This window comes from Numenius arquata, chromosome 26, assembly GCF_964106895.1.
Source record: "Numenius arquata chromosome 26, bNumArq3.hap1.1, whole genome shotgun sequence".
NCBI classification, from domain to species: Eukaryota; Metazoa; Chordata; class Aves; order Charadriiformes; family Scolopacidae; genus Numenius; species Numenius arquata.
The window spans coordinates 2,248,620-2,263,312 of record NC_133601.1 but is presented as its reverse complement, the minus strand read 5'-3'; the positions used below and the strand labels follow the sequence as shown (position 1 = coordinate 2,263,312).

The 14,693-nt window shown below is 64.6% G+C and overlaps 3 protein-coding genes across 4 annotated transcripts; 2 read left to right on the top strand and 1 right to left on the bottom strand.

The window, feature by feature from the left end:
- Nucleotides 1-2,447: 2,447 nt before the first annotated feature.
- SFTPC (surfactant protein C) lies at nucleotides 2,448-3,800 on the bottom strand. 2 transcript variants are annotated; one of them, XM_074164325.1, is made up of 5 exons: nucleotides 3,732-3,800; nucleotides 3,475-3,621; nucleotides 3,171-3,311; nucleotides 2,962-3,072; nucleotides 2,448-2,798 (listed from the first exon to the last, which is right to left on the bottom strand). In XM_074164325.1, exons 1-5 carry the CDS (start codon nucleotides 3,774-3,776, stop codon nucleotides 2,691-2,693), a joined length of 552 nt encoding a protein of 183 aa, XP_074020426.1. In that variant the 5' UTR covers nucleotides 3,777-3,800; the 3' UTR covers nucleotides 2,448-2,690. The 2 variants fall into 2 exon arrangements, with proteins under 2 accessions (XP_074020426.1, XP_074020425.1); XM_074164324.1 differs by having other exon boundaries at nucleotides 2,489-3,072.
- An 858-nt stretch (nucleotides 3,801-4,658) lies between these two features.
- Nucleotides 4,659-7,689, top strand: LGI3 (leucine rich repeat LGI family member 3). The gene is made up of 8 exons (XM_074164176.1): nucleotides 4,659-4,870; nucleotides 5,612-5,683; nucleotides 5,795-5,866; nucleotides 5,972-6,043; nucleotides 6,158-6,229; nucleotides 6,339-6,508; nucleotides 6,598-6,762; nucleotides 6,872-7,689. The coding sequence occupies exons 1-8, from the start codon at nucleotides 4,659-4,661 to the stop codon at nucleotides 7,687-7,689; spliced, it is 1,653 nt and encodes a 550-aa protein (XP_074020277.1).
- Nucleotides 7,690-10,675: 2,986 nt separating this feature from the next.
- REEP4 (receptor accessory protein 4) lies at nucleotides 10,676-13,290 on the top strand. The gene is made up of 8 exons (XM_074164177.1): nucleotides 10,676-10,707; nucleotides 11,748-11,820; nucleotides 11,925-12,001; nucleotides 12,140-12,260; nucleotides 12,398-12,511; nucleotides 12,761-12,899; nucleotides 12,999-13,141; nucleotides 13,225-13,290. The coding sequence occupies exons 1-8, from the start codon at nucleotides 10,676-10,678 to the stop codon at nucleotides 13,288-13,290; spliced, it is 765 nt and encodes a 254-aa protein (XP_074020278.1).
- Nucleotides 13,291-14,693: the final 1,403 nt, after the last annotated feature.

The window sequence follows — 14,693 nt, the reverse complement described above, 5'->3', positions numbered from 1 at the left end:
GGCTGCCTCCTCCACCTCCTCCCAACCCGGGCTGTCCCAGCTTTATACCGGGGTGCTGGGGTGAGGAATGGGGTGGCCCCTGTGAAGGGACTCATGGTCCTGGTGAGCAACCGTGCTCTGGGGTGCAATCCACTTCACACGTGTTTGCTGACCCCCTTCCCCAGGACTCGGTTCCCCTGGGAACCCGCTGCTCAAGAGGCTCTGAGGGCACTTGTCCCCAAGCACGGGGACCTCTCTGCTGCCCCGGAGCGAAGTGTCGGGGCCAAAGCAAACCTTCCTGCCTGGGTTGGGGCTGCTCTCCAGGCTGGAGCATCCGGAGATGGCCACGGCCAAGGCGAGACCTGGCCATGTGCCCGTGTCCCTTCGCCAGCTTGGGGCACCTGGAGCTGCTCGAGGTGGGCAAAGCATCAAAGCTTTCGCACAAACCGCAAGGCTGGGCTGGGAGCGGGGTCACCACGGGGTGGGGACGTGTCCCCCAGGGCCACAACCTCGATCCCGAGGATACTTGGGCACCGGGGGGGGGGGCTCATTTTTGGTGGTGCTGGGGCTTTCGGTGCCAGCTGGAGTGAAGGAGAAGGCGCTGCCCAAGCATTCCCACCCCATCCCAGGAGCCACACACCCATCACACGAGTCTGTCACTGCCAGGACCAGGATCCCCTCGCAGGGGGAGACCCCTGGGAGCCGATGGGTGCCCCTTCCCACTCCTCTCACACACACACACACTTGGGTGCGCTCCCTCCTTCTTAGGCTGTACCCCAGGTTTCCCGCAGCAGAGCCCGAGCCGTGAGATTTTATAAAAATAAGTAATTTATCCAAAAAGTACAACAGCGGGGTCAACCCTGGGTGCCTCCAAAAAGGGAGGGACCCCAACCAAAGAAATACTTGGGAAAATTAGACCCTTGCCATCTCCACACACACTCTTCACCCATCTTTTGGTCCAATAGTGATTTTTGGGTTGGGGTCTTCTAACACCTTCTTGGTTGTCACCCCCTTGTCTTCTGCTCTACCCTTCTTGGGCATCTGCGCTCGTTGGGCAACTGAAAAGCCCCGGACTTGGGGAAAAACCCTACCAAAACAGCAGTGCGTTACCAACATTTTTCTTATACTAAAATGCTAAACTTATCCTAAAATTACTAAGAAAACTATTGTGGCCTAAAGGCTTCGGCAAATCCAGCTACTCGTGCTAAGCAAAGCGCAGCAAACAGGACAAATCACGCCGTAATATAACCCGAAGTCCTTTATTCGGATTAAAACGTACTTATTTAAGCTAAACGACTAATATCTCTCAACAGGGTGACACCACTGTGCATTGATCTTGCCTGGGCACAGAGCTTCTCCTCCGGTCAGGCTCAGGTTGGGACCTCTCTGGCCACCCCTGGGCTCCCTTCTCAGCCCCCCGGGAGCCCAGATGTTTGCAGCTGGGGGTGGGGGTGAGGGTCTGCACCCCCTGTTACACGCTGCCTCCTGTCCCAGGGTGTCGACGGGCACGGGAGACCTTCGAGTGGCTCCCGCCTCTTTGCTCTCTGACACCTTGTCACCTCCCTCGGCTGCACGTACCCTTCTCCACCCGGCTCCTTGCCCGGCTAATGGAGGGGGGTGTGTGTGTGAGGATATTTTGGGGAGCAGAGCTGCTGTCCCCATGTCCACATGTGACAGTGTCCGGTTTCCTTCCTGTCCCCAGCAAATTGTCACCCCCCCCGGGGGCTGTAACCCTCCTCACTGCCCTTGTCGGTGGCCACGGGGACAACCCTGGGCTGCCCAACGCTGCTGTGTCCCTGGGAGGGGGGGCTGGCTTGGGTCCTCCTGGGGTCTCTTTTCTTCCTCCCAGCCCCATTCTGGGGTGCAGTGCTTGGAGGTGCCCCCCGAGGATGCTCCCAGCTGGAGCTGCCAGGGATGGGGGAGGCTCATGGGGGCGGAGGGGGGCTGGGAGGAGGAGGATGGTGGTGTCCATGGATGCCCAGGGCTTGGGGCTCAGCGGGGATGTGGCACAGAGTCCCTCTGTCCCCGTCTGCACCAGGAGGGGACAGGGATGGGGACTTTTCCCGGGGGGTGCCAGGGGTGGCTGCCTGTGCCCATGGGCTGGAGACGCAGAGGATGCCCTTGCCACCTTGTCCTCCCTCTGTGCCAATCAGGGGGACACGGGGGGGGGACACCTGCCATCTCGTCCTCCCTCTGTGCAAACTGGGGGGGGTCACAGCGGAGGGGGACAATGGCCGTGCAGCCTGTGAGCAACGTGGGGGGGATGCTCTGCTGCCCCGGGAAGTGCGTGCTCCGTGGCTGGGGCTGGTCCTTGACCTGAGGGCACCGACACGAGGGATGCGTGGACCCACACAAGACCCTACATGGGGACATCCCTGGGGCATCGTGTCACCCGGGAGGGTGGGACGTTTGGGGACATCTGGCCGGCGCGGGGTGGGGGGGGAAGGAGGAGAGCAGCAGCACACGGAGGCGGGGGCACAGGCTTTACTTCGCAGACAGAAGCTTTTATCCCAAAGCAAATCCCACTTTTTATTACGAGTGCCGTGGCAAAGCCGCGGTGCCCAGTGGCTGCGGACGGAGCTGCCCCACGGGATGGTGCCACGGAGGAGGAGAGATTCCCAGGCGTCCCTCCCGGAAGGCAAACACGGGGAGCATGGGGACGGTGACACCCCCATCCTGCCATCCTGTCACACACCCCCCCCCAGCCAGCCCTATGCCCAGTAGACGGGGACGGTGCTGCAGAGGATGTTCACGGTGGTGCCCAGGATGGAGCGGTCGGCCAAGGGCACGGCGTTGTCCCCAGCCTCCTTCACCTCAGCCTGTGGGACAGAGAATGGAGGGGGGGCGGCTACCATCCTTGGCTGCCGCTAGCCCCCCCATCCAGCAGATGGTTGCCACTTGCCCCTGGCTGCCCAGGACGCAGGGATTAGGCTGGGAAGACCGCACACACACACACCCCCCCCCAGGGTGGCCACCACTCACCAGCCGATGCTGGAAGATCTCGGTGATGGCATCCAGCCCCGGGATGTTGTCCTTGTCCACGCGGGTGATGTAGCAGGCGCGGTGACGCCAGGACCTGTAGCCCACCAGCAGCTGTTTGCAGAGAGACCCGGGTGAGCTCAGCCCTGTCCCCTCTGCCACCACCCTCCCCATCGTGCCCCGTCCCCCCCCGGGGGGGGCTGCCCCAGCACCTCGCTGTAGTCGTACACCACCACGGCGGTGGCGTTGAGCCCGTCCCGCACGGCGAACGTCCCCGTCCTCTCCTTCTTGCTCATGGAGAGGTGCTGGGGGGTCCCTTCGCCATCCAGACCATGGATGGTCATTCGTAAGACCTGCCGGGCAGAGCCAGGGGAAGGGGGGGTGTGGAGGAGCTCTGTGGGGGTGTCTAAACCCCATCCCTGCAAAGTGCCAGCGGCTGCTGACATCCCCAAACCCGTCACCGGAGCCGGTGGCACTGTGGGTGTTGTCCCCCCCCCGCCCCCGGCGCTGCCTCACCGTTTCGGCGTGCGTCTCGGTGATGTGCAGCCCCAGGAGGAGGAAGGCGACGATGACCACCACGAGGACCACCACCACCACCACCACGATCAGGAGGCACTTGAGCTGGTGGGGGATGCAGGGCAGGCGGGGGGAGGCCGTGTACTTCTGGGGACACAAAGGGACCACCTGGCTGAGCCCCCGGCGTGGGGCTGGGGAAGGTAATCAGGGCTCAGCCCCACATCATCTCCCCGGGCTGGGTGGTGGGTGCTCCTTACCGGAGGTGCCTCCTCCATCAGCGCCTCTTTGGAGCTGCCATCCATCTTGTTCTCCCTGGCTGTCCCTCCTGTCCCTTTGCCAGCCGGAGCCGGGGGGATTTATAGGGACCCCAGGAGGGTGGGGGTGGGAGGAGGCTGGGGCCACCCCGGCTGCCAAGGGCCACTTGTGCTCTGTTTGCTGAGCCTGGAGAGGAGTCCAGAAGGCGGGGGGGCAAAGCCTCCAAGAGCCCTTTCCTGGCATTTAGCTGGCAGCGAGGTGGGGGCGGGGGGGTCCAGGCAAACAGAGCGTGTCCACCCTCTGCACCCATCCCCAAGCTCTGGCCGAGGACCCAGCACCCTTAGCACGTGTGTCCTGGGGGGGGGGCTGCACCCCTGGTCTCTCCCTGCAGTCTGGTGCACGGGCAGCTGTGCCCCCCCCCCCCCCGCCCTGGTGTGGACATGGAGCTGGATGGGCTCATTGTTGGCCGGGAATGCGGTGCCTGGGACGGGAGGGACGGGTGGCCGGAGCTGGCATGGGCAGCCCTGCAGCACGGGTGAAGCTTCGGGGTGGGGAGAACCACGATGGCATCGTCCCTGTCCCCCATCCCGCTGCACCCAGCTCCTAGTGGTCACCCCCCCTCCATCTTCGGTGGCGTGCACCCCCGTGTTTGCACGCCCGCCCGCTGCTGAGGACAGGCGTCCAGAGGGATGCTCCTGCTGTCACTCAGCCGCATCCCTCCCTCCCTCCCTCCTTCCCGCAGCACCGGAGCATGGTGCGCTGCGGAGCAGCGGGTCGGATGCCGGCAGCCTCTGTCACCGCCGTCGCTTCCCTTCCACGCTGAAATCTCCCGGGAAGAAGGAGAGGAAAAGGCTTTGCCGCCGTTCCCAGGCACGGGAAGAGGAGAGGGACCAGCTCCCGGGAAAAGAGCAGGGCTAGGCCAGGGCGTGATGGAGCTGCAGCGCGGGAGGAGGATGCCGAGGGGCCAGCTCTCGGTCCTCCTCCTCTTCCTCGCCTTGGCCTGGCTCTGGCTGCCGGCGGGGGGTCGGCGGCCCCCCCGGCCACCTCCTTGCCCCCCTAGCTGCTCTTGCACCCGGGACACAGCTTTCTGCGTGGATTCCAAGGCTGTGCCCAGGAATCTGCCCTCCGAGGTCATCTCGCTGTGAGTACCCGGGCAGTGGGATGGGGATGGGGATGGGGACAGGGATGGGGATGGGGACATGGAGCAGGTCACGTCCCTGAGGTGCAGGGCTGGCAGGGACTGCTGGCTACCCTGGGGTGGCAGGGACAGCCTCTTTCTTTGTGCTGCATCGGGGGAAAATGTGTGGCAGTGTGGGGTACGGGCAGGGCGGGGGTCTCTCGGGGGAAGGAGCGGGTTGGGGACACCCCGGGACCGGTCCCCGTGTCCTGCGGCGGTGGCAGGTCTCCTGGCACAGGCAGCCATCCGTCAGTGATGGATGGAGCCGGGCTGCAGCCCATCCCTGCCACATTCCCCGTCTGCTGTGACCTTGGGGACCAGAGCACCAAGGGGACAGGGCTGGCGGGTCCTGATGTGTGGTCGTGGGGACGCAGTGACACACCAGAGCCATGTACGGGCACGGGAGCATGTGTGTGTGCATGTGTGTACATGTGTATGTGTGTCCATATGCACTCGGGCCAGGGGTGGGGACATGTGTGGGGTGGTTGCCAGCCCCAGATACCTGCCTTGTCCCCCCCGTGTCACCTCCCAAGGGACAGGATTTCTCCTGGGGCTGCTCTCCCCATGCCCGGCACCCCTCCCTGGGGCTGTGGGGGGCACACGCTGGGTGACAGCAGGGATGGCACTGAGGGGCACGGGGGTGGGGGGGTGGCGGACCCCCCCCCCCTTGCTGCCCTCCCCTCTGAAGCTCCGTCTTGCCGGCAGGACGATGGTGAACGCAGCCTTCACGGAGATCCGAGAGGCCGCCTTCGCCCACATCCCCTCGCTCCAGTTCCTGTAGGTCTCCCCGTGCCCACCGATGGGTATCCCGGTTCCCCCCCCCCCACCATGTCCGTTCTGCCCCATCACGGTGCTGAGGGTGTATCCCCTCCCAATTTTCCTTTGCAGCCTGCTCAACTCCAACAAGTTCACGCTGATCGGGGACAATGCCTTCGCCGGCCTCTCGCACCTCCAGTACCTGTGCGTGGGATGGGGACGGGGATGGGGACACGGGGAATGGCTTGGGGAGGGGAGGGGGGGGGGTTGACCCACAGGGGACAGTGCCACCATCTCCTCCCACCCCAGGTTCATCGAGAACAATGACATCCAGGCGCTCTCCAAGGCCACTTTCCGCGGGCTCAAGTCCCTGACCCATCTGTGAGTACCAGGGCTGGGGAGGGGGGGGGTCCCTGGGGACACAGAGAATGGCCCTTGCACTCTCACGGTGGCCAGGGCTGTGTCACCTCCCCTGTCCCCCCCTTCCCCATGCAGGTCCTTGGCCAACAACAACCTGCAGACGTTGCCCCGGGGCCTCTTCAAGCCGCTGGACATCCTGAGCGACCTGTAAGACCGTCCCAGCTCTGGGGACACCGGGGAGAGGGTGACACCCCTGGTGCTGGGGGTTCGGGCAGGGTGCTGGGTGTCGGGGGTGACGGGGTGTCATCCTCGGCAGGGACCTGCGGGGCAACACGTTGGCCTGCGACTGCAAGATCAAGTGGCTGGTGGAGTGGCTGGAGAGCACCAACACCACCGTCCCCGCCATCTTCTGCAGTAGCCCTGGGCAATTCGAGGGCCAGCGGATCCGGGACCTGGCACTGGGTGACTTCCAGTGCATCACCACGGGTGAGGGACCCCGGCCACCCGTCACCCACCCCCCCCGTCCCCCAGCTCCTGGGTGGCCGGACCCTTCACCGCCGCTTCTCCCCCACCAGATTTCGTGGTCCACCAGGTCCTGCCCTTCCAGTCGGTGTCGGCCGAGCCCTTCACCTACGCCAGCGACCTCTACGTCACCCTGGCACAGCCCGGTGCCAGCAGTTGTGCCATCCTCAAGTGGGACTACGTGGAGCGCAAGCTGCGTGACTTCGACCGCATCCCCGGTAAGGCACCCGGGGTCCCTTCCCGGGTTGGGACACCCCCCCCTCCCCCCATTTTTGGGGGTGATTCGGGGAGGAAACAGCCCCGGCGTGACGTGGTCCTGCCCGGCAGCTCACTCGGCGGTGCACTGCAAGCCCATCGTGGCCCAGGACCAGCTGTACGTGGTGGTGGCCCAGCTCTTCGGCGGCTCCTACATCTACCGCTGGGACACCGCCGTGGACAAGTTCATCAAGATCCAGGACATCGACAGCCAGAAGACCCGCAAGCCCAACGACATCGAAGCCTTCCAGATCGAAGGCGACTGGTACTTCGTCATCGCCGACAGCTCCAAGGCGGGCTCCACCAGCCTCTACCGCCTCAACCAGAACGGCTTCTACTCCCACCAAGCCCTCCACGCCTGGCACCGCGACACCGACGTGGAATACGTGGAGAACGACGGCAAACCCCGGCTGATCATCTCCAGCAGCTCCCAAGCCCCCGTCATCTACCAGTGGAACCGGGCGCAGAAGCAATTCGCCCCCCAGGGGGAGGTGGGGGAGATGCTGGACGTGCAGATGGTGAAGCACTTCAAGGTGAAGCGGGACCAGTTCCTCTGCCTCAGCCGCTACATCGGCGACTCCAAGGTGGTGCGGTGGGAAGGGCAGCGCTTCATCGAGCTCCAGACGCTGCCATCCCGCGGCTCCATGGTGATGCAGCCCTTCTCGGTGGAGCAACGGCAGTACCTGGCCCTGGGCAGTGACTTCTCCTTCACCCACGTCTACCTGTGGGAAGAGGAGAAGCAGAAATTCGTCAAGTTCCAGGAGCTGTCGGTGCAGGCGCCCCGGGCTTTCCGCTACGTGCCGGCGGCCGACGTGCAGCTCCTCCTGGCTCCCAGCTTCAAGGCCAACACGCTGGTCTACCGGCACGTGGTGGTGGACCTCAGCCTCTAGGCGAGGATGGAGAGCCTGGGTTGCCCATGGGGCAACGGCTCTCGCCTCCCCCGAGAGCCGCCTGCTCCTCTGCCCGAGGACACGCATGCGCCCACCAGCCCCTTCCTCCTGCCTGCAGCCCTGCCCCGTGGTCACAGCCCGGTGCCAGCACCCCCTCCTGGCCCCCCACATTCACCCATCCCAGGGCAGCACCCAGCCCCACAGCTTGCTGGGGGAAGCCATGAGCTTCAGTTTTGCCCCCCGGGTCCTCCCAGTTTTGTATCACCCACAGCCTCCCCATCCAGCATCCCGTGGGATGCGGGCAGGAGGGTGGGATGCCCCTGGCCCTGCAGAGTGATGCCCTTGGGTACCATCTCTGTGGCACTTGGGGGGGCTGGCAGGGCTGGGGGGGGCATGGCTGCCTCTGCCTGCTTGGGCAACGGGCTGGAGGCTTGTGGCAGGGAGGGCTGAGGGCACGGGAGAGGGGTGACAGGCAGGGATGTGCACGGGCAGGGCTGGACGGGGTGCTCTCGGGACACTGGGGTGCTCCCAGGCTGATGAGATGCTCCAAGGTGAATGAGATGCCCGAGGTGGATGGGATGCTGCAAGGCGGATGCAGATGGGGTGCCCTGAAGAGGATGGGATGCTCGAGGCCAGCAGGATGCTCCAAGGAGGATGCGGATGGGACGCCCTGAGGAGGATGGGATGCTCGAGGCCAGCGGGATGCTCCGAGGAGGGTGTAGATGGGATGCCCTGAGGAGGATGGGGTGCCCAAAGTGGATGGGATGCTCCAAGGTGGATGAGGATCGGATGCCCTGAGGAGGATGATGCTCGAGGCCAGCAGGATGCTCCAAGGAGGATGCAGATGGGATGCCCTGAGGAGGGTGGGATGCTTGAGGCCAGCAGGAGGCTCCAGGCTGGCAAGATGCCACCTGCAGAAGCAGGGCTGACCTGCTCCCGTCCCCCTCCGTGCATGTCCAGAGCTCCTTCTGCCTGCATCCCACCGCCGGGCAGGACCCAGCGTGTCCCAGCCGGACCCGAGGTGTACGTGCCCACTGAAACGCTCCCCACAATAAACACACTGTGACACCCAGCCCCGCCTGTGTCTGCCCACGGTCACCCTGTGTCCAGCCACGGCTGGTGTCCCCCTGCCCGGGGGTCCCGCTCGAGCCAGTATCCCATAGCACAAGCCCCACCGAGCCCAGGATGGGGGAACCCCTTATTTTAGGGTCCTCCAGGCCCTGCACGTGGCTTGCCCGCTCTTGTTTTTTTTTTGCTGCAGACGCCTTGGCCCACAGCTGGGGAAGGGGAGGAGGGAGGTGTTTCCCCAGGGAGGGGAGTCCCAGCTGGATTCTGCTGCACCCCCAAGCTGTACCAGCAGCCGCCCGGCTGGTTTTCCAGGGGAGCATTTCCCTGTCCCCCAGCTATATTAATATGCATGTGAAAAACCACCAATTAAGCTCACAAATAAAGATCCTCTCCAAGGTAAGAGGCACCTCCGGGGCACAGCCGGCTTTGGGGAGCAGGGTTTGACCTCGGGGGCTACAGGACCTGAACCCGGTCCCTTCCCTGGTGCAACCCCACAGCCGGATCCTGTCCTGCCCTGGGCAGAGCGCCCAGCCCTAACCGGTGCTGCAGCAGGGCATTGCCACGCTTCTCTGCCTCAGTTTCCCTACAGGGCAGATTTTAAAGCCAGGTGGGAGGAGGGCAGAGGGGTGCTGGCACCCCAACAGTGAACATGACCGGGATAGAGGAGCTGGGGTGCCCTGGACCACTGCTGGGGGATGCGCGGCCAAGGGGAAAGTAGCCCAGAGAGGTGATGCCAGGTCCACCAGGGAGGACTCTGAGCCCTGCTCTGGTTCCGGGAAGAAGCAGCGGCAGCTTCTGTTTTCTCCCGAGCATCCTGCAGGGCTCCACACCCGCCGCAGAGCCCTGGCCCCGGTTCAGCAACACGCCTGAGCGGGTGCTTAAGGTTAAGCGCACATGTAAACCCAGGTGAGGCGAGCCAGGGAGGGGATTTTGCAGCAGCTGAGGGCAAACCCCGCTGAATCAACACCTCCAGGGTGGTGCCAGCGCATGGGACTGCCTTGGCGTGACCCAGCAGTGTTCTCAACCTCCGCCCAAACCCCCAGCTCCCGCAGCCCTTCCCTCCCTGCCCCCTTGCACCCTTGGTATCGCAGTGGGGTGCCCAGCACACCCCACCCTCCGCACATACCCCCACCCGAGTATCACGAAAACACCCCTTCCAAAACCAGAATGAAGCCCCCGTCATCACGCAAAGGGTTTTCCCTCCCTTCCCTGCCTGTAAAAAAAAAACAGTAATACAAACCCAATGATTTTTGCTCTCCTCTGAAAGGGGTTTATAGCGAGGGGTGTGTGTGGTGGTCTCTTCTCCCAAGTTACAAGCGGTAGGAGAAGAGGAAACGGCCTCAAGCTGTGCCAGGAGAGGGTTAGGATGGATATTAGGAAAAAATTCTTCACCGAAAGCATTACCAAACATGGGACCAGGCTGCCCAGGGCAGTGGTGGAGTCGCCATTCCTGGAGGGATTTAAAAGCCGGGCAGACGTGGTGCTGAGGGACATGGTTTATTGGTGGCTTGGGCAGCGTTGGGCTGATGGTTGGACTCGATGATCCGAAAGGTCCCTCCCAAACTAGTCTTTAATTTTGGTGGCAGAAAAATCCGGGTCCCACCGCTGCATTTGTGGAGCGCGGCCCTTTTAAGAGCGGCCGCTGCCCTTTTAAGAGCGGCCGGTGCCCTTTTAAGAACGGCCGGTGCCCTTTTAAGAGAGGCCATTGCCCCTTTAAGAGCAGTGGGAGGGGGCCGCTACCTCTCGGTTGCGCATGCGCGGAACCGCTGGCAGCGGGATTCAAGTCGTTCGTTACCGCCGCCGCGGGGGGGGGTTCGGGGGGGACCGGGGGGGGGTGTGGGGTGTGGGGGACCATTAACGCGGATCTGCCCGCCCGGGGCTGCCCATCACGGCCCGGGGCTGCGGACCCGCCGGCACCATGGTGTCTTGGATGCTCAGCCGGGTGATCGTGTGAGTGGGAGCCGGGGGGGGGGTCCCGGTGCAACCGGGGTGGGGGGGGGGGAGTCTTTGGTGGACGGGGGGGGATGGCCGAGGTGGTGCCCATTGCGGTGGTGGGGGACGCCCGCGGGAGTTGAGCCAACACACCCCCACACACATCCCGGGGGTGCCTATTTAACGAGCAGCATCCCCCCCCTCCGATCCCTATTTAACGGGCAGCCCCCCCACCCGGCGGGGGGGGGGGATGTCCCCGGTTAACGTGCAGCCCCCCCGAGGGTCCCTATGCCGGTCTCGCTTTAGCGGAGCTGCCTCAGTTAGGAACTGGGGTGGGGGCTACTGGTGGGCGACCCGGGATGCGCTTGTATATGGGGGCAACCAGGGCTCGCCCCCGCCCCGGAGCTGGGCAAGTGTCCCGGAGCTGCTGCTGGCCTCCTGCCCGTCCCGGGGGGGGGGCGAGCTTGGCCTTGGATCCTTGCCACCCGGGCCCGCTTGCTCCCTTGCCTCCCCTCCCACGCTTTGGCTAGCTGGGCTGGGTGGCCGGTGGCCAAGCGTTGCCGTGGGCAGAGGGTGGGCATGGCGGGGGGGGGGGTGTGTGTCACCCACGGCCCCATCCCCGGGTGGGGGGTGACAGGGTGAAGGCAGAAGCGATGCTACGCTGATATTGGGGGGGGGGGGGGGGGGAGAGGCAGGTGATTTCCCTTCCCGGTGGCCCGCGGCCCGAGTCACCGGGCCACCAGCTGCGTGTTTGGGGTTGCCACCTCGCCCACGGACGACGGGGAAGGGGTGGCACGGAGCATCCCTCCGGCGGGGGCCAGCCTTGCCCCGCCTCCGCCTCGACAGGTCGGGCCGGTCCCCGCCGAGGGTGGGCGAGTTTCCTGGGAGCCACGCAGCAGCCGGTTCTCCCTCCCTTTTCCCGTCGGTTCCGGAGCCGGCATGGTTCTGGGGGTGCTCAAAGCTAAACTGCGACGCTGGGGGGGTCAGCTCTGCTATTCCACGCTGCTGCTGCTCTACATGGGGTGGCCGGTGTGCCTCACCCCCCCTCTCCGTTACAGGATGGTTTTCGGGATGCTGTACCCCGCTTACGCTTCCTACAAGGCTGTGAAGACCAAAAACATCCGGGAATATGTGAGTAGGGGGGACAGTGGAGGTGGTGGTGGTGGGAGGGGGGTGTCTCGGGCAGCTCCTTTCCAGCCTGACCGGTTTGCCCCCCCCCCCTCCCCTCCCCGCAGGTCCGCTGGATGATGTACTGGATCGTCTTCGCCCTCTTCATGGCCACGGAGACCTTCACCGACCTCCTCATCTCCTGGTGAGGTTGGGGAGAGGGTCTGTCGGGGTCCCCAGGTGGATGGAAGGGAGCAGGATATGCCCTCGGAAACCACCCCCCACCCCCTACCTCTCCGGCATCTGTTTTTTTTTTTCCCACCCCCCCCCATACCTCCCGCAGGTTTCCTTTCTACTACGAGATGAAGATGGCCTTCGTCATCTGGCTGCTCTCCCCCTACACCCGGGGGGCCAGCCTGCTCTACCGCAAATTCGTGCACCCCACGCTGTCCCGCAAGGAGAAGGTAAGGGCTGCCTGGCTCCTGGGGCTGGGGGGGGGGGTGTCCTGTGTGCCCTAGGGGGGGTTGCTCAGCTGGCCCTGGGACATGGTGATGATGCCCTGGGACGTGGACACTCAGCTGAGGTTGTCCCATCCCGGCAGGAGATCGACACCTTCATCATCCAGGCCAGGGAACGCAGCTGCGAAGCGATGGTGCGTTTCGGCAGGAGGGGCCTCAACATGGCAGCCACGGCGGCCATCCAGGCGGCAACCAAGGTACCGGGAACGGGATAAGGCTCTTCCACTTCCCTCGGGATGCTTCAGCCCCGGGAAGGGGGGGGGGAGGAGGGAGGGAGGGAACTGACACCCCAACACGGGTGGCAGGAGAGGCGTGTCTGGGTGCAGAGCCCTTCCCGGTGGGATTGCATCGCCCTGGTGCTCCCGTGCTTTGGGGTTTTTTTTGCCCTGTGGGGCTCATTTCCATCCTTTTTGTGGTTTTCCCCCCCCCCCCTCCTCCCACATCAGAGTCAGGGGGTGCTGGTGGGGCGGCTCCGCAGCTTCAGCATGCAGGACCTGCGCTCCATCCCCGACGAAGCCCCCGTGCACTACCAGGACCCCCTCTACCTGGAGGAGCAGGAGAGCCACAGGCTGCTGGGTGAGTTTTGTGGTGGTGGTGGGGGGAATCACAGTGATGGTGGTGGGGGGGTGGGTCTCGAGCCAGGGATACAGTGCCAGGAGCTGCCGTGTGTCCCTTTGTCCCCAGCCTACACCGTGCCCGTGGGCAGCCGGCAGTACGAGAGCGAGACGGAGGATGAGGAGCTCTGGTCGGACACGCAGGTCTCATCCAAACCCCTCTCCCGCAGCCAGAGCCTGCGCGCAGGGAGGAAGACGACGTCGGGCAAAGAGGTACCGTGGGGGGGTCAGGGGGGAAGAAGACGGCGTGGGGATGGGGACATGGGGGACCTGACCCATCCCCTCTCCCTCCCCAGGGTTCTTTCCGACTCTTGCGCAGCCGGATCAGGAAGAAAGTGGCTCCTCCGGAGCAGGACAACTAACGACCCCCGGGGGGGGGAAAAAAAAAAGCCAAAAAACCAAAACCTTCTGCCAAAAGTCTTAACACGAATTTGCTGCTGCAACAGCTGGGGGGGTGAGGGAGGGGGGCACGGTTTGTGCATCCCCAGCCCCAGGGAGGGGGGCTCCCCCCCCCCCCCCCCGCCCCGTGCTTGACACTGTAAATACCTTCTCTGACCTCTGCGGCCGCACCGTGCACCGCCGGCTGCCTCACGGAGGGGAGGGCAGCTCGGACCCCACGGCCCTGTCCCCCTCCCAGACCCCCCCCTCTGCTGCGGGTCAGCACCTTTCCCGTGGGGTCTGCCCACCCCCTACTCCCCCTCCCCCCCGTTTTCTCCCACCCCATGAACACTACAGCCTCTGTGTCCCCCACCTCTCTCCTGCTGCCGTGATGCCTTACTCCCCACGTCCCCTGGGAACCAGCCAGGGGACATCCCTTGTCCCCTCTGTCCTTTGAAGCCAAAGACACAGCCCCCGGCCACGGTTTTCCGCTCCCCCCAAGCTGTGGGCTGACACCCCCATACTTGAAACGGGGGCACTGGTGCCTGACCGTGCCCTGCCTGGCACCGCGCGCCTTTTAATGTTCTCCCCCTCCCAGACAGGGGCTTTTTGTAAGTGGAAAAATAAACGTTACATCAAGACTTTGAGAAATGGGAGTCCTCCCCTTTGCTTAAATGCTGTCCCCTTCCCTGGGGGGGGCGGTGGGGGTGGGACCCTCTGGGGCTGCGGGAGAGGGCGGTGTGTGGTCTCCGTGGGGCAGAGCAGGATGGTGGGTGCCGGGGTGCAGGGATGGGTCTCGGCCCCTCCTTGCAGTAGCCGTGTGCCCCACGGCGTGGCAGCAGCAGCCACCGTGTCCCCGTTGGGACACCCGTGTCCCCGGCACGCAGCCGGGGCTGCAGGCAGATGTCCCCGTCCTGGCCACCAGCCCCGACTTGTCCTGGTGGTCCCGGCCGTGGGCAGGTCCCCTCTCCCCGTCGGGGCTCCCCCATGTCACCCGGGGGGGGGTGTCTCAGCTCCCTTTGCTCCTTCTCCTTGGGGTCTTGTCCCCTGCCCAGGTGGGGGGGACATGGGGCACAAAGCCGCTGTGGGGCGGGTAGGGTGGTACGAGGTGACGATGCTGCTCATGTTGCCTCTCCTGTCCCTGTGCCCCCGAGAGCCCTCCTGTCCCCCCGTGCCCCGCTCCCTGGCATCAATCCCCTCGTTCCCAATCCTTCCTGCCCTCGGGCCAGCTTTATTTTTAGCCCCTGGCTTCTTTTTTGCTTTCGGGGGTCTTCCCAGGGCAGGGAGAAGAGCGTCTGGCCCTGCCTGCAGCTTCCCCCCCTCCAGGGGAAGCAATTGTCCCCCTGTAGAGCCTGGCGGGGGGGGGGTGACGTGGGGCACGCAGGGG

What these genes read in the sequence shown, in the direction of transcription:
- LGI3 (XM_074164176.1), top strand. Translation starts at nt 4,659, where the DNA reads ATGGAGCTGCAGCGCGGGAGGAGGATGCCGAGGGGCCAGCTCTCGGTC. An exon ending in ATCCCCTCGCTCCAGTTCCT is followed by an intron (nt 5,684 to 5,794) that starts GTAGGTCTCCCC and finishes TTTCCTTTGCAG; the next exon opens with CCTGCTCAACTCCAACAAGT. An exon ending in CTCAAGTCCCTGACCCATCT is followed by an intron (nt 6,044 to 6,157) that starts GTGAGTACCAGG and finishes TTCCCCATGCAG; the next exon opens with GTCCTTGGCCAACAACAACC.
- REEP4 (XM_074164177.1), top strand. Translation starts at nt 10,676, where the DNA reads ATGGTGTCTTGGATGCTCAGCCGGGTGATCGT. An exon ending in ATGCTCAGCCGGGTGATCGT is followed by an intron (nt 10,708 to 11,747) that starts GTGAGTGGGAGC and finishes TCTCCGTTACAG; the next exon opens with GATGGTTTTCGGGATGCTGT. An exon ending in CCAAAAACATCCGGGAATAT is followed by an intron (nt 11,821 to 11,924) that starts GTGAGTAGGGGG and finishes CCCTCCCCGCAG; the next exon opens with GTCCGCTGGATGATGTACTG.
- SFTPC (XM_074164324.1), bottom strand. Translation starts at nt 3,776, where the DNA reads ATGGATGGCAGCTCCAAAGAGGCGCTGATGGAGGAGGCACCTCCG. An exon ending in TGATGGAGGAGGCACCTCCG is followed by an intron (nt 3,622 to 3,731) that starts GTAAGGAGCACC and finishes TTGTGTCCCCAG; the next exon opens with AAGTACACGGCCTCCCCCCG. An exon ending in TGGTGTACGACTACAGCGAG is followed by an intron (nt 3,073 to 3,170) that starts GTGCTGGGGCAG and finishes CTCTGCAAACAG; the next exon opens with CTGCTGGTGGGCTACAGGTC.